This window comes from Scyliorhinus torazame, chromosome 17 (assembly GCF_047496885.1).
Source record: "Scyliorhinus torazame isolate Kashiwa2021f chromosome 17, sScyTor2.1, whole genome shotgun sequence".
Classification (NCBI taxonomy): Eukaryota; Metazoa; Chordata; class Chondrichthyes; order Carcharhiniformes; family Scyliorhinidae; genus Scyliorhinus; species Scyliorhinus torazame.
In genome coordinates, this window is record NC_092723.1 from 71,200,919 (window position 1) to 71,219,051 (window position 18,133).

The following is an 18,133-nucleotide window of genomic DNA, read 5'->3' on the forward strand; positions in this document are numbered from 1 at the left end:
GTATTATGTAACGAAGAAGGGTTGATAAATAGTCTTGTCATTAATGATCCTCTTGGAAGGAGTGATCGCAGCATGCTTGAATTTCAAATTTAGATTGAATGAGAAAATAGAGAGTGCCATACTAGAGATTTAGCATTGGGCACAGGTAATTATACAGGCCTGAGGAAAGAGTTGGCCCAAATAGACAGATAATTGAGGATAGGACATGTGAGGAACAACGGCGGATGTTCAGGGAGACATTAAACACCTCTCAATTAAAGTATATTCCTGAGAGGAAGAGGAATTGTAAAAGGGAGAAAAACATTCCAGGCAAAAGCTCGTGGTAAGCTGGGAGATTTAGAACACTGTAATGTTCAGAAACAGGCTACTAAAAATAGAATCAAAAGAGCCAAGATGATCTAGGAAGGAAAAATAGCAAAAAAATAAACACTGCTACCAAAAGCTTCCACGGGTATCTCAAGAGGAAGAGAATAGCTAAAGTAAATGTTGGTCCTTTAGAGGACAATAGAGGACATGAGGTAATGATGGGGAACACAGAGATGGCAGAAGCACTGAACCACAATTTTGCCTCTGTCTTCACGGTCGAGGGTCGAGGATAATAAAGATTTTCCAAAAACAGCTGTTAAACACAGAGGGACTTGATGCAATAACTATCACTAGGGAGAAGGTATTGAACTAATTGGATTAATGGAAGTTAAGTCTCCAGGACCTGATGGCCTGCACCCTAGGGTATTAAACAAGGTGGCAGCAGAGATAATGGATGCATTGGTTATGATATTTCAAAATTACTTGGATTCTCGGTGGATTAGAAACACGCTGTGATGCCCCTATTCAAAAATGGAGCAAGGCAAAAAATAGGAAACTATAGACCAGTTATCTTGACCTCTGTGGTGGCGATGTTGCTGGAATCAATCATTAAGGAGGAGCTGACTGAACATTTGGAAAGACAAAGCTCAATCTACCATTATTAGCATAGTTTTATGAAGGCGGGTGGCTGCCTGTGTGGAGTTTGCACTTTGTCCCCGTTTCTGCATGGGTTTTCTCTGGGTGCCCCGGTTTCCTCCCATTGTCCAAAGACATGCAGGGTAAGTGGATTGGCCACGATAAATGCCCCTTAGTGTCCAAAAGGTTAGGTGGGGTTACTGGGTAATGGGGATAGGGTGGAGGCGTGGGCTTAAGTAGGGTGTTCTTGCCAAGGGCTGGTGCAGGCTTGATGGGCCAAATGGCCTTCTTCTGCACTGTAAATTCTATGATTCTCAGGGCAAGGCATGCTTGACAAACTTGCTCGAGTTCTTGGAGGGTGTAATCAGCTAGGTGGATAATGGAGAATCTGTGGATGTGGTATATTTAGACTTCCAGAAGGCTTTTGAAAAGGTGGCGCATAAAAGACTGATCCAGAAGATAAAATTGCAGAGGATTGGGGATAGAGCACTAGATTGGATTGAGGATTAGCTGACTGACAGAAAGGATTGGGATAAATGGATCCTTCCTTGTCCGGCAAACTGTGGCTAGCAGGGTGCCGCAGGGATCAGTCCTCTGACCTCAATTGTTTACAATCTATATTACTGATCTGCAAGCAGGGACAGGGTGACATAGCAAAATTTGCAGATGATACTAAAATAATTGGGAAGCAGGCAGTGAAGAGGAGATGAGGTGTTGACAGATGGATATAGACAGGCTAGGAGAAGGGGCCAAAATGTGGCAGATGGAATGGAAAGCGGGTTCAAATTGCATCTGGGAAGAGGGATGTGTCATGTCTTTGTTCATGAATCGCAGAAAGTGGGTATGCAGGTACAGTATGTAATAAAAAAGGTGAATGGAATTTTAGCATTTATTGCAAAAGGACTGGAGTATAAAAGTAGAGAAGTATTGTTACAATTGTATAGAGTGTTGGTGAAACCACATCTGGAGTATTGCGTCCAGTTTTGATCTCCTTATCTGAGGAAGGATGTGGCGACATTGGATGCAGTTCAGAGGAGGTTCATCAGATTGATGCCAGGATTGAAAGGGTTCACGTATGAGGAGAGATTGAACAGTTTGGACTTATACTCACTGGGGTTTAGAAGGATGGTAGGGGATCTGATCAAGGTATATAAAATACTAAGAGGGATTGATAAAGTAGACGTAGACCAAATGTTCCCCCTTGTGGGGAAATCTAGAACGAGAGATCACAGATATAGGTTGAGAGGCGGTAAATTTAAAACTGAGATGAGGAGGAACTACTTCTCACAGAGGGTGGTGAATGTGCGGAACCCGCTGCCCCATAGTGCAGTGGAATCTGAATCTTTAAATGGTTTCAAGAAAGAGATAGATATATTTCTGATTAAGAAATCAAATTAAGGGGATATGGGGAACAGGTAAGGAGGTGGATTTGAGATCAGAAAGACATCAGCCATGATCTGACTGAATGGCGGAGCAGGCCCGAGGGGCCTACTTCTGATCCCAATTCCTATGTTCCTATGAAATTAATATATTTTACTTCATATATTATCCTTCTGTTGAGTCATTAACAAAGATCAGAGTTCCTGAGTCTGTTTAGTTACTGAAACAGTCTCCTTTCGCCAACACAAGTCTTACAGTACCAGGACTAAACCCCAATTTATATTAAGAAACCGGACAAAACCCCAACAATTTTTCAAATTATATACCGTGAGGAAAGAATACTTTGCTCCAGGAATGATTCCTCTAACAAATCAGGATATTTTGTATTAAAACAATCGTTATTATTTTTTTAAAACTTTGCAATTACCAGTCAAACAGTTCCTACAAAGTAATAGAGAAAGGTCTTTGAGTTTCCTTTCCCACCTACTTTTAAAATTTCAAATGAGCAAAATCCACACACACAGGTCGAATGTCACTTATTAATAAAATTAACACTGTGGTTTACAAATTTATTCGCAAAGTCCTTGGGAGAGAAGCTTTCAGATGTCAGTCTGAGAAACACCCCATTTCCTCAGAATCCAGTGAAGACCTCAAAAATGAAACTGAAAACAGCAGACATGGGTCGGGCTGAAAACTAAAAATAGACCCAGCCCCTCCCATAAGTGGCAACACAGTCTGCCTAGCTGTTAACCCCTTAAAATTCAGCTGGGATTTTCCAGCCCCAGTGCCCCCGCCAGACAGAAGTCCATTGACTTACGCAGCACTGGTAAATGGCACGAGTGGGCGGGACCGGAAGATTCCACCTTCAGAGTGCAGTTCTGGTCACCATGTTATAAAAAGGATACAGGCACACTGGAGGAGGTGCAGAGAAAATGTGTAATGATGGTATCGGAAATGTGTGGATCTACATTTCAGCCGAGGACTGACAGGCTGGGTCGCTGTTCTCTTGAGAGAAATGGCTGAGGGGTGACCTAAAACAGTTTTCTTTTAAGTTTGAAAATTTTTCAGAGAGTGGATACAGAATACAATGTTTCCTCTAGTGGGGAAGAGCATAACTACAGACCATTAATGGAAGATAGTCACCAAGGAATCCAGTAGGGGATACAGAAGGAACTTCACCCAGAGAATGGGGAGAATATGGAACTCACTCCCAAAGGGAGTGGTTGAAGTGAATGGTACAGATGTATTTAACGGCCAACTGGACAAGCATAATGAATCACTACAGTGCAGAAGGAGGCCATTCAGCCCATCAAGTCTGCACCAACCCTTGGAAAGAGCACCCTACCTAGGCCCATGCCCCTACTGCACCCCTGTAACACAGTAACCCCAGCTACCATTTTGGACACTAAGGGGCAATTCATCATGGCCAATGCACCTAACCTGCACATCTTTGGGCTGAGAGAGGAAACCGGAGCAACCCCACGCAGACACTGGGAGAAAGTGAAAACTCTACATAAACAGTCACCTGAGGCCAGAATTGAACCCTGGTCCCCGGCACCGTGAGACAGCATTGCTAACCACCGTACCACCCAAAGTAGTAAATAGAGGGTTACATTGATAGATTTAGATGATGAAAGATGGGTCGAGGCTCGAGTGGAGCGCAAACACTGAAGGAGTATTGGGGCCAAGTGGCCTGCTTTTGTGCCGTAAACCTCCATAAAGAAGCTGCCATCTCTCCACTCAAATTCCTTCCAGTGGTTGTAAGCAAGCAACACTCTACAACCAAGGATGGATAGCGAAACAAGTGTCCCTCAAGTGTCCAGCTCAGCAGGTCAAAGTGCTACCAATTACACTTCATGGTAGCAACAAGCTCCTGCTGTCAGAGTACCAGTTCAACCTGAGCAGGTGCCAGTCCCCAGTGTGAACTAAAAATGGATATAGAGGGACTGGAAAGGGTGCGGAGAGGATTTACAAGAATGTCAGAAATGTGAGAGTTTACATGTCAGGAAAGTATATATGGACTGGCCCGATTCGGTCCTGAAAAAAAGATTTTGAAATTTTGAAATATTTTTTAAAGTGGACAGAGAGAGAGAGAGAGAGAGAGAGTGGACAGAGAGAGAGTGGACAGACAGAGAGAGAGAGAGAGAGAGAGAGAGAGAGTGGACAGAGAGAGAGAGGACAGAGAGAATGGACACAGAGAGAGAATGTTTCCTCTAATGGGGAAGAGCAAAACTCAAGGCCATTAAAAAAAAAAGATAGTCACCAAGAAATCCAATAAGAAATTCAGAATAAACTGCAGGAAATGGAGCATTTAATGTAGGCCCAGAAACCACATGAGACACTGTTCACTGTGCAATTAAGGGACGGGATAACGCTAAAGTTTTCACAGAAAATCCACTGCACCAATTCTATTTGTCAACGTTTATATGGCCCACAAGCCTTTTCCTGGTCTACATTTCAGAACTTGCCCTGGTAGCCTTCAATTCCCAGCTCCTTCACATATATTGTAAGCCTCCCTTAAATGTGTAGAACTATCTGCTTTAATAGTTCCACATTCTCAATCGTTCGGTGTAAAGAAATTCCTCCTAAATCCTTCATTTGATCCCTTAGTGATTTTCTTATATTTATAATCAATGCTCTCCTTGTCCTGGAATCCCTTCAGAATTTTAATGACCTCAAACAGATATCCTCACAAGTCGTTTTTTTTTCCAGGCAGAAGAGCCCGAGGCTGCTCAACCTTTTGAAATAGCTGCATCCTCTCCACTCTGCTAACTTTCTTGCATGAGTTTTCTCCACTTTTTCCAGTGCTCCAATATCCTGTTTGTATAGAAATCAGAATGTCTCTCGGTACTCTGTGTGGTCTAACCAAGGTTATGTAAGCTTTTAACATTGCCACCCTGATTTTGTTTGCCCCCTTTATGGTTTCATAGAATCCTGACAGTGCAGGAGGCCATTCATCCCATCAAATCTGCACCGACCCTCGAAAAGAGCACCTTAACTATCCCCACACCCCACCTTATTCCCGTAACCCCACCTAACATGCACATGTTTAGACTGTGGGAGGAAACCGGAACACCCGGAGGAAATCCATGCAGACAACAGGGAGAAGGTACAAACTCCACACAGTGACCCAAGGACGAAATCAAATCTGGGTCCCTGACACTGTAATACAGCACTGCTAACCACTGTGCCACCGTGCAGCCCTAACTTGTGCTGCTAGCTTTAGTGATTTTGGGATAACACCTCAATTAGACAACCCCCAAGTCTTATTTATTGATGGAAATACACACGCTTGTCTCTGCAACCGGTTCTCTTTACTTAACCCTTTTTGCCCAAGATGAATTCACAACCACACAGCTATGGCAGCACTATACCATCCATTTCCTTCTGCATAACAGAGTCCAAGTCTGCCCCACCTCAGATCATTAGATTCTCATCCATGCATTTCTTCCTTCCAAACTGGACTATTCCAATGCACATCTGGTTGGCTGGCCTCCCATATTTTGGGCAGAACTTAATGCTACCCCACACTCCCACTCCCCACCCCCAACCCCCATTCCAGGTAGTAAGTTTGGAGACAGAAGGCATTTAGGCAGGTGGGATGAGTCCCCATTACCTTACTCCCTCCCCGCAATTAGTTCCAGGGCAGGGAGGCTTGTGGACAACCTTCCCACTTGGATGCTGATTTACTAATTGTGGCTCCCACTTCAGGGACTAACCTGCCACTGCTGTCCTGTAAAGGGGGAATAGGGAAGCCTGACAATCAAGCCCAACAGGATTGTGTGTGTGTGTGGGGGGGGGGGGGGGGGGGGGGGGGGTGGTCATGTTGATCAAAGGCTTAATCAAGGGATTTGTCATGGGTAATGGGGGCTCGCTGATATCCATCCCCTTGACTTAGATTCCCCCTCTCCCTCCCATGATCCCCTACCTGCGGCCCCCAACCTGCTCTCACTCATCTGCAGCCTTGGTGGATCAGAGTTGAACTTGGGCCTCTGATGGGTGGGTTACTGGCAACTGCCAGCCACTTATTGGAATTTTGGCTCCCAAGTTCCTGAATCCTCTGCAGAAGAGTCATGCGGACTCAAAACATTAGCTGTTTCTCGCTCCACAGTTGCTGCCAGACCTGCTGAATCCAGGGAAAATCTCGGTGCTGCATGCCCAAAATTAACACAGCACTTTAGAGCTTTCACAAACTGTAACGTAACTTCCATCCCTCTTGCCATGAAGATCAATGTTCCATTAGCCTTTTGAATTACTTTTTGACCTGTACAGTCACTTTTTGTGATTCTTGTACACGAACCCCTATCTCTCTGTTCCTCCACAGCTCCTAGCTTCTCACCATCTAGAGAAATATTCTAATTGGCCTTTTTTAGGTTTGAAGTGGATGGGCTCATACCTTCGCACATCAAACTCCATTTGCTACAGTTTCTCCTCCCCCAATCACTTCATCAATGAATGGCCCTTTGCAACTCTCTGCCCTTGGCTGCACTGCTTAATGTGCCACCCAACCTCCCGTCAGCGGCAAACCTGGATCACTTGTCCTTCATCAAAGTCACTGTGAAATACAATGAGAATCTGGGGCCCCAGTGCCAAATCCCTGGGGTACAACACTAACGCCTTCCTGCCAATTGGAGTGCATACCCTTTAGATACCTTTCACTCTCTATGTGGTGTGACTGTTCTGGGGTAAACGATACAGATAATGCAACCCTTTTTCTATTTAACTCGGAGCAACTCTATCTCCTACTCCAGCTCCTTTGACTCTGAGTCAGAGTAATTCAAGAGATAGATTATTATTTATAGTATCTTACGTTGTCCTTTATTGCTGAAGAGACTCGCTATTGAAGCTTTTCAACATGTGTCTCTCTTTTTCCAGCAGAACGCCTTGTAAATCTACTCACTGACACCAGCATCATTGTATTCAACGATAGCTAATCTTCTTTCCATGTTAATTTTACATGCGTCACACTTATTTTCCAATGGCTAACACAGTTAGAACAGATGAACTGTTACTGTATGCTGCTGTGGCTGGAGCGTAACATCAGAAATCTGTCACGTTATTGAAAATATATATATTTTAATGATATTCATTGTCACAAGTAGGCTTACATTAACACTGCAATGAAGTTACTGTGAAAATCCCCTAGTCGCCACACCCTGCGCCTGTTCAGGTACACAAGGAGAATTCAGAATATCAAACTTACCTAACAAGCACGTCTTTCGGGACTTGTGGGAGGAAACCGGAACACCCGGAGAAAACCCATGCAGACACAGGGAGAACGTGCAGACTCCACAGACAGTGACCTAAGCCGGGAATCAAACATGGGACCCTGAAGTAACAGTGCTAACCACCGAGCTACCATGCTGCCCAGTAGCTCACTTGGCTAGATAGCTGGTTTGTGATGTCAAGCAAGGCTAGCAGCACGGGTTCAAATTCCATACCGGCTGAGATTATTTATGAAGGCCCCACCTTCTCAACATCCTCGCCTGAGGTGTGGTGATCCTCAGGTTAAATCACCACCAGTCAGCTCTTCCCCTCAAAGGGGAGAGCAGCCTATGATCATCTGGGATTATGGCGACTTTACCTTCCCTATTCTACAATAGAAACAAAGAGACCCTGCAGTGCAGGAGGCCATTCGGCCCAGTGAGCCTTTACCGACCTTCTAAAAGTATTTGAATGATGGACAAAGTGTTTTGGGACCGGCCGAGGTCGGGATAGGCGCTACATGAATGCAAGTTCTTTCATCCTTCGGCTGCAAGGTACCGGAAGCAGGAAGTTCAGCGGCGTGTTAAGACCTCAACCCCAAAGCGAGCAACTGAAAACCAAACAAACGCAGTTTGGACAGCCTGCTCCAGAACAGCTGCAAACAAATCTCAGTGAGTAACAATAGAAGTCAAATCACATGGACACATCCCACAAGGCAGAAGCCAGCTTGATCAAACTCACTTTGTCGGGGGCGGGGGTACCGGAGATCCCGAGATAGTTCGAGCAGAGTACAAGGTGCAGAAAAAAATTAATGTTTAAAATAAAACTGGTGCAGGCACCGGCTTCTGTGACAGTTACTGAACTAATAGTGGATCAAATACATTTAGACACTGCTTATTCTCTCTCAGACCCAACATTGTGTAACCTGTCAGCGCCATTTTTCCGAAAATAAACCGAATGTCATCAATAAATTAAACCTTGAATATTGACATAAAAAGGAGAAATGCGATGAATTCCTCAATCAGCTAATTGGAATCTTATACCGAAAAGCATGTTCAACACAATCGTATCCCAGAGCCGGTGTGGGGCATCAAATATCCAGAGTGTTGGGAAGGCAGCTTCACACTTACAACCCCCCCAGTCACACCGAATAACAGACACATTCAAGCGTGCACTTTGCTCTGACTCTCTGGGAATGTCCACATACACCCTCCAACCACACGCACCAGCACCCACCCCCCTCACACAGACATCTGGCCGGCCTATGAAACGTGAAGGTGCTGTGCGTCCATCTCTGCACATTCGATGAGAAAGCGGTGAGTTTGAGAGTTGTAGTTGGGGTTGCTAGAGGAAGGTCTGGGAGACGGGGCTGTGGGCTGGAGTCTGGGTTCGCAATCTGGCCGCGTGGCGGGGGGGGGGGGCTTCGATGCTGAAACGGCGCCGCGAGGTCCTTCCTGATCTTAACTTTGAAGGAGGGAGGGAGTTTCACTTGACTCTCCAGAGCCCTGGTTGCACAGCCGTATTGGGACAATGCACTCGCAGGGCCTAGGGCGTGAGAACTCTGGGCAGCCTCAAGGGCAAGGGAGTGCGTGTGTGAGAGAGGCAGTGGGGGGGGGGGTGTGCCAGCGAGGGAGTGGGGGGGGGGGGTGCCAGCGAGGGAGTGGGGGGGGGGTGCCAGCGAGGGAGTGGGGGGGGTGCCAGCGAGGGAGTGGGGGGGGGGTGCCAGCGAGGGAGTGGGGGGGGGGTGCCAGCGAGGGAGTGGGGGGGGTGCCAGCGAGGGAGTGGGGGGGGGTGGTGCCAGCGAGGGAGTGGGGGGGGGGTGGTGCCAGCGAGGGAGTGGGGGGGGGGTGCCAGCGAGGGAGTGGGGGGGGGGGTGCCAGCGAGGGAGTGGGGGGGGGGTGCCAGCGAGGGAGTGGGGGGGGGGGGTGCCAGCGAGGGAGTGGGGGGGGTGCCAGCGAGGGAGTGGGGGGGGTGCCAGCGAGGGAGTGGGGGGGTGCCAGCGAGGGAGTGGGGGGGGGTGCCAGCAAGGGAGTGGGGGGGGGTGCCAGCGAGGGAGTGGGGGGGGGTGCCAGCGAGGGAGTGGGGGGGGTGCCAGCGAGGGAGTGGGGGGGGGTGCCAGCGAGGGAGTGGGGGGGGTGCCAGCGACGGAGTGGGGGGGGTGCCAGCGACGGAGTGGGGGGGTGCCAGCGAGGGAGTGGGGGGGCGGGTGCCAGTGGGGGGGCGGGTGCCAGCGAGGGAGTGGGGGGGGGGTGCCAGCGAGGGAGTGGGGGGGGTGCCAGCGAGGGAGTGGGGGGGGGTGCCAGCGAGGGAGTGGGGGGGGTGCCAGCGAGGGAGTGGGGGGGGTGCCAGCGAGGGAGTGGGGGGTGCCAGCGAGGGAGTGGGAGGGGTGCCAGCGAGGGAGTGGGAGGGGTGCCAGCGAGGGAGTGGGAGGGGTGCCAGCGAGGGAGTGGGGGGGTGCCAGCGAGGGAGTGGGGGGGTGCCAGCGAGGGACTGGGGGGGGGTGCCAGCGAGGGAGTCCCAGCGAGGGAGTGGGGGGGGGGATGCCAGCGAGGGAGTGCCAGCGAGGGAGTGAGGGATGCCAGCGAGGGAGTTGGGGGGGGGTGGCCAGCGAGGGAGTGGGGGGGTGCCAGCGAGGGAGTGGGGGGGTGCCAGCGAGGGAGTGTGGGGGTGCCAGCGAGGGAGTGGGGGGGATGCCAGCGAGGGAGACCCAGCGAGGGAGTGGGGGGGGGGATGCCAGCGAGGGAGTGCCAGCGAGGGAGTGAGGGATGCTAGCGAGGGAGTGGGGGGGGGTGGCCAGCGAGGGAGTGGGGGGGTGCCAGCGAGGGAGTGGGAGGGTGCCAGCGAGTGAGTGGGGGGGGGTGCCAGCGAGGGAATGGGGGGGGCCAGCGAGGGAGTGGGGGGGGGTGTCGAGACAATGGCTGGGTATGGGGGGGACAAGAGACAATGGGGTGGGTATGGGATCAGAGGGAATGGGGTGGGTATGTGGGGGACCAGAGGGAATGGGGTGGGTATGTTGGGGACGAGTGAATGGGGTGGGTATGTGGCGGACAAGAGTGAATGGGGTGGGTATGGGACCCGAGGGAATGGGGTGGGTATGGGGGAACCAGAGTGAATGGGGTGGGTATGTGGGGGACAAGAGGGAATGGGGTGGGTATGTGGGGGACAAGAGTGAATGGGGTGGGTATGTGGGGGACAAGAGTGAATGGGGTGGGTATGTGGGGGTCAAGAGTGAATGGGGTGGGTATGTGGGGGACAAGAGTGAATGGGGTAGGAATGTGGGGGACAAGAGTGAATGGGGTGGGAATGTGGGGGACAAGAGTGAATGGGGTGGGTATGAGGAGAGACAAGAGGGAATGGGGTGGGTATGGGGTGGGGGGGTCAAGAGGGAATAGGGTGGGTACAGGGAGGGGGGACAAGAGGAAACAGGGTGGGTACAGGGAGGACACAAGAGGGAACGGGGTGGGTATGGGGAGGGGGTAGGTATGGGGGGGTACAAGAGGGAATGGGGTGGGTATGTGGGACCAGAGAGAATGGGGTGCGTATGGGGGGGAACCAGACAAGATGGAATGGGGTGGGTATGAGGGGGGGGACAAGCAAGAATGGGGTGGGTATGGGGGTGGGGTGGGGGGGGGGGTACCAGAGGGAATGGGAGAAAGAGAGAATGATGGGGGGGGGGGGGAGAGAGAAGAAAAGGGAGGGGAGAGGATGGGCGCAGTTACTGTGATCAAATTGGAGGTGAGGTGAGATGGGCGCTGAGCCCAACATTCCTGAACTTCACCGTTGAAGTTGACTGTCGCTCTCAGGCGGAGCAGTCAGTGTTCCTGTCACCCACCGAGTGGCCAAGTGCAGGCTGTGCTCTACCCTGCAGCTTGGAACAGGAAGACAGTTGGAAACACCGGGGGCAGACACTGAACCGGCAATTAAACCGAAATCCATCGCTCACGTTTTAAAAAGTGGTTTACAACTTCAGAAACGCCAAAGACTTTGGTGGAGGATCCCGAGTGCTATTGGCTGGATTGGGTCCTTGAGAGCGAGTGCTGTTTTAAATGAGATAGAACCATTCAATTCAAATTAAATAGGAAAGGACGGAGCTAAAAAAGAAATAAACAACTTTATCGACATCTTTCCATTTGACATCCAGACTCCAGACCTGTAAAGCGAAATGGTTAATGCAGGTAAATTATACAATAAAGATAGGCGGCATATAAACGCAAAACAATCAGAAACACCTCGAAGCTATCTCGGGAAATGTGTAATGTTTTTCAGATGTATATGCACCAGCCGAAACATGCTGTTTAAAGTATTGGAAGGAAAGTCCATTATTAAATTAGAGATAAAGTTACCCTGTAAAATGAATAAGTCCTGTTCAGAGTTTGTTTCGTTTAATTTCTATTACATTCTTGAGCCTGTGAAATCTGCTTGTTTTTTAAAATAAATGTTGTTATTTAAACCAGATCCAAACACCAACTGAATCTCTGACTCTATCTGTACAAAGTCTCTCTGCTCCGAGTAAATCTCAATAGTTGTTACCTTCAGCACCCCCCTGTCCCGGCTGGGTGTCAGGTCCGCGGCGTTTCGCTCCAGCTCTGCTGCCTGGGCTTCTCTCTCGGTCCCTTTCTGCTCCGAGCCGGTGGTCATGGTTGAGGAAGAGTCGCCTCGTCTCTCCCGCTGCCCCACACACTCTCTTCCTGAGCTTTGAATGTTGAAGAGCTCACCTCGCCGGCCGCTAGGGGATTGAAGTGCCCGTCTGGATGTGAGTGTCGATTCGCCTGCTTCTTGCAGAGACCGAGTCCTCCCTCCTCTATCTGCCCCCTCCCAGCGTTGCTCTCCGGGACATATGGAGACAGTCCTATCCCAGCATTCGTGGCGCGAGTGAAAGTGGCCTATTCCTGTCCCGCAGCAGAGACTGCCGAGATAAGCAGCCAGTGGGCGGGGCCAGGGGCGGGTCTTCCAGCTGGACAATGGGAATTGGGAGCGAGAAAGAGTGAGGAATCCCCAGGGCCAGGGTGTGAGGAATCCCCAGGGCCAGGGTGTGAGGAATCCCCAGGGCCAGGGGGTGGGGAATCCCCAGGGCCAGGGGGTGGGGAGTCACCAGGGGGTGGGCAATCCCTAGGGCAAGAGGGTGGGAATCCCCAGGGGTGGTGAATCCCCAGGGGCTGGGGAGTCACCAGGGGGTGGGCAATCCCTAGGGCCAGATGGTGGGAATCCCCAGGGGTGGTGAATCCCCAGGGCCAGGGGCTGGGGAGTCACCAGGGGGTGGGCAATCCCTAGGGCCAGAGGGTGGGAATCCCCAGGGGTGGTGAATCCCCAGGGCCACACAAGTTGTCAGGCAATGACCATTGCCATCACTGAATCCCCCACTATCAGCATCCTGGGGAGTTACCATTGACCACAAACTGAACTGGACTAACCATATAAATACTGTGGCTACAAGAGCAGGTCAGAGACTAAGAATCCTGTGGTGAGTAACTCACCTTCTGACTCCTAAAAGACTGCCCACCATCTACAAGGCTCAAGTCAGGAGTGTAATGGAATTACACTTGCTTGGATGATTGCAGTTCCAACAACAGTCAAGAAACTCGACACCATCCAGGACAGAGCAGCCCATTTGATTGGCACCTCTTGCACAAACATTCACTGCCTCCGACACACATTGGCTACCATGTGTACCAGGAGTGGCACAGTGGTGACCACTGCAGTCTCACAGTGCCAAGGACCCGAGTTTGATTCCAATCTTGGGTGACTTGGGTGAATTTGCACTTTCTCTCATTGTGGGTTTTCTCCGGGTGCTCTGGTTTCCCTCACAGTCCAAAGGTGTGCAGATTAGGTCATTGGGTGGATGCTAAATTGCCCCTTAGTGTCCAAAAAATTAGGTGGCATTACTTACTGGACTATGGGGATAGGGTGGGGGTGTGGGCCCAGTCATGTACTCTTTCAGTGGGTGTTCGGTGCAGACTCAATGGTCCGAATGGCCTCCTTCTGCACTGCAGTGATTCAATGATTCTACCTTCGACAAGATGCACTGCAGGAACTCACCAAGGCTCCTCCGGCATGACTTTCCAAACCCACAACCACTACCATCTAGAAGGACAAAGGCAGCAGATAAATGGGAACACCATCATCTGGAAGTCACTCACCATCCTTCACTGTCATTGGGTCAAAATCCAACTCCCTCCATAACAGCACTGTGGGTGCATGTACTCCACATGCAGTTCAAGAAGGCTGCTCACCATCAACTTCTCATGGGCAATTAGGGATGGCAACAAATGCTGGCTTAGCCAGTGAATCTCACATCCCACAAAAATGAATATCAGAAAAAGGGTGTGAAGATCCTCCAGTGCCAGAGGATAGGGAATCCCTAGGGCCAGAATATGGGGAACCCCACAGCCAGGAGGTGGGGAGTTCCCAGAGCCAGGGGGTGGGGAACCTTCAGGGCTGGGGTGGGGGGGGGGGAGCCCCCACGGAAAAATAATTCCAGATGGATCCCAGCGAATGAGGGAAATTAAGGAGATGGAATCTTAGGGAGGAAACAGTCCCAGGAATGGAAGAACCCAATTGATGGAGAGGTACAAGGAAATGGCTGTGAGGGAAGAAGCCACAGATTCACCATGATCTAATGGTGGAATTGAGAGGCTGACTGACAGACCATTGATCCCATGTTTCACCTAGGGAGGGGGTAAATTTATAAAATCTGAGGTTAGGACCCAGGTGAGAATCCACATTCATACTTTAATCCTGTGTTGGTGAGTGAGGTGGACTCCTGGGATAAAACAGGAGGATTCAAAGAGGCTGAAGGACATGTTAGGCAAAGTGATCAAAAACCTTGCCAGAGAGGTAGGTTTTAAAGAATGGCATTTATATAATGCCTTTCATTAGCATCAGCTACCTCAAAACACTTTGCAGCTAATAAAGCACTTTCGAAGTGTAGTCTCAAGGAAATATAACCATTTCTTTCAATAGGAATCAATGTAGTGGGTGCCATACAACATGGGGCGATCAAAGATGCCTAGAATATTGGTTCAACTGATCACTGTTTCTGTAACCTGAGAGGGAACAAGGTCATTGAGTGGCCATCGTACTCGAAGACTCTTATCAGGCTAAATGTACTCACTCAGTCTTGAATCTACATCTTGTTCAGACTGCAGTGCCTTTGCAAGCCTTGTCTGCTTGCAAAGGAGAGGATGGGATGGATGTTGCAGTGGTCGGGGTGGTGATTGCTATACAAACTTACATAGGAGTTACAAATGCTGAAAGGCTTTTCAGCCCAACCAGTTCCTGTTGACATGAACCCTCCACGCATTAATTGTTCTTAATCCCACTTAATCCTAGCGACTTGATCTCTATTCATTGCAATTGAAGCTTCCCCATAAGAGCACCTTCTTCTCAAAGGGTGATGGGGTTGCTGTTAGGGGTGTCGGTGATAATTTGGCACAACAGCATTTTTTTGCTGCTTGCTCGGTAAACTTTTAACACTTTATTGCCGGAAACAACATGCGAGGATTAATAGCTGAGATTTACACAGAAATTCCAAAAAGCAAACACACGAGTTCCGATCCATACAAACTGGTTTGCAGTGGTTTTCACAAGTATGAATTGAAAAGGTTAAGGACAGCAGTAAGATGAAGCTGCCAATTGGCCAATACCATTTGGTTTAGTATGCAGCAGTAGTTCCAAAGACTGGGTAATTATTTCACATGGCTAAGGGAAATACAACCTTTTGCTCAAGTATGATTTCAAAGGGTAGTTAATTCGAATCAAACAATCGGGTCTCGGCCTGAAAAAGTTTGGGTGACAGATTTCTTTGGGGGACGGCGAGGGAATTAATGAGCTGCCGTCCTTCTGACAACTCAGGTCTGAATTTCCCTATTATGGTTATGATGGCCCCCTTAATCCAGTTGACAATCTCCTTACACTAGACTGTTTTCTCCCATCTTTTACTCAGCAAGGCACTAAATAAATCGTGGTAAAAGCAAATTACTGCGGTTACTGGAATCAGAAACAAGAACAGGAAATGTTTGACAATCTCAGCAGGCCTAACAGCATCTGTGGAGAGGGACGAGAGCTAACATTTCAAGTCTAGATGACTCTTTGTCAAAACTAGAGCAAACTGGAAATAGGGTCAGATTTCTACTGTTGTGGTGGGGAGGACATGAGGAGCAGTGGAGCTGAATAGGGGGCCAGCGATAGGTGGAGATTGACAAAGATGTGTATAGAAAGACCAACGGAATGTAAATGAGGCTGATCAAGGCTAAAAAGGGCACTGATAGTGGCACATTAAGGGATCAGAATGTGTCAATGCCAAAACAAAGGTAAGCAATGTGTCAAAGGACAACTTGGAACAGGGAACAGATGGCCCAGGTGGGGTGACAGGAGGGGGGACATTGGTGATGGAAAAAATGAAAATGAATTGATAGAAATAAAAATGGAGTGAAGGTGGAAGAAATAAGAAAATAAAACATAACCATAGCCTTTTGAACAGCTAATAGTGACCATCAAACAACTTAACCTGAGTTCTGAGACGACTGGATATTTCCCATTCTGATTGTTAACCATGATGGTCACCAATTTCCAGTCATACAGCTGGCTGCAGGGAGCATGCTCAACGTGAATCATCCCCCAAAAGGAGATTGAGGAAGCAGATGAAGGAATGCAGTGCGCAGATTTATCAGGAAGATTGCCAGCACACTAGCTGGACAGCTGTGAGAGCTCAGGAGGTCACTGCAGTTTCTTACAATCAAATGTTAATGACAATGATGTTAGCAATGGCTCAGTAATAACACTTGAGTCAGTACGTTATGGATTCCAGTCCTACTCCACAGACCAAGCATGTAACTTGATGAATGTAGGAATTTCAGATATATTGTATTACATGTATTTGGTGCAGTAAGGGTTAAAAACCTGGGTTAATGTGTGTGACTGCTGCAGTCATGTTTTTAAAAATCCTGGTTTGGAAGACAGCTAGGTATTTTGGAGACTGAGATATAGTTAAAGCATCGTAAATGTTTGGGCTAATGGACTTTTGTTCCTGGGGAGTAGATAATTCGATACTTTGTGTTCAGCTTAATGAGATGATGTAGTTAATAGGAGGAGCCAGGGGCTGAAGTTTCTGGAGGTTGAATTCAGTTTTGGATCTGTCTGTGAACAGACTAGATTCTTCTTTCCCCGCAGTTCAGTTAAGATGTTTTACCTGGTGAACAGAACAGAGGTTTCTGAAAAGGCAAGACTCATAGATTATCATAGAATTTACAGTGCAGAAGGAGGCCATTCGGCCCATCGAGTCTGCAGCGGCTCTTGGAAAGAGCACCCTACCCAAGGTCAACACCTCCGCCCTATCCCCGTAACCCAGTAACCCCACCCAGCACTCAGGGCAATTTTGGACACTAAGGGCAATTTATGATGGCCAATCCACCTAACCTGCACATCATTGGACTGTGGGAGCACCCGGAGGAAACCCACGCACACACGGGGAGGATGTGCAGACTCCGCGCAGACAGTGACCAAAGCCGGAATCGAACCTGGGACCCTGGAGCTGTGAAGCAATTGTGCTATCCACAATGCTACCGTGTCGCCCTTTTTGATTTTTGACTATGGCTTCCCTGCCTTACACTTTCCCCCTTACTGCCTTTTGTTTCTGTCCCTGTTTTACTAAATTCCGACTTCTTGCATCGGTTCCCATCCCCCTGCCACACTAGTTTAAACCCTCCCCCAACAACTCTAGCAAACAACCCCCCTAGGACATCGGTTCCAGTCCTGCGCAGGTGCAGACCATCCGGTTTGTACTGGTCCCACCTCCCCCAGAACCGGTTCCAATGCCCCAGGAATTTGAATCCCTCCCTCTTGCACCATCTCTCGAGCCACGCAGTCATCCTATTTTTCCTGACATTCCTACTCTGACTAGCTCGTGGCACTGGTAGCAATCCTGAGATTACTACCTTTGAGGCCCTACTTTTTAGTTTAACTACTAACTCCCTGAATTTAGCTTGGAGGACCTCATCCCGTTTTTTACCTATATCGTTGGTGCCTTTGTGCACCACAACAGCTGGCTGTTCGCCCTCCCCCCCAGAATGTCCTGCAGCCGCTCCGAGACAACCTTGACCCTTGCACCAGGGAGGCAACATACCATCCTGGAGTCTCGATTACGTCCGCAGAACCGCCTGTCTATTCCCCTTACGATTGAGGCCCGTATCACTATAGCCTGCCATTCTTCTTCCTGCCCAGCTGCGCAGCAGAGTCAGCCACGGTGCCATGAACCTGGCTGCTGCTGCCTTCCTCTTGAGAGCCACCTCCCTCAACAGTATCCAAAGTGGCATATCTGTTTTGCAGGGAGATGACCGCAGGGGACACCTGCACTGCCAACCTACTCTTGCTCTGCCTTTTGGTCACCCATTTTCTATCTCCCTCAGTAACTTTCACCTGCGGTGTGACCAACTCGCTAAACATGCTATCCACGATGTCCTCAGCATCGCAGATGCTCCGAAGTGAGTCCATCCGCAGCTCCAGTGCCATCAAGCAGTCTAACAGGAGCTGCAACTGGACACACTTCTTGCACGTGAAGGAGCCAGGGACAGTGGACGTGTCCCTGAGCTCCCACATCGCACACGAGGAG

The 18,133-nt window shown here is 49.3% G+C and overlaps 1 protein-coding gene across 1 annotated transcript in view; it reads right to left on the bottom strand.

The window, feature by feature from the left end:
- LOC140393943 (peptidyl-prolyl cis-trans isomerase FKBP5-like) overlaps positions 1-12,380 on the bottom strand; it is a 204,796-nt gene extending 192,416 nt beyond the window's left edge. The window contains exon 1 of the mRNA XM_072480617.1: positions 12,058-12,380. Within this exon, the coding sequence (XP_072336718.1) occupies positions 12,058-12,165 (108 nt within the window). The 5' untranslated portion in view covers positions 12,166-12,380. The remainder of the gene's footprint in view (positions 1-12,057) is intronic.
- Between the last annotated feature and the right edge of the window lie 5,753 nt (positions 12,381-18,133).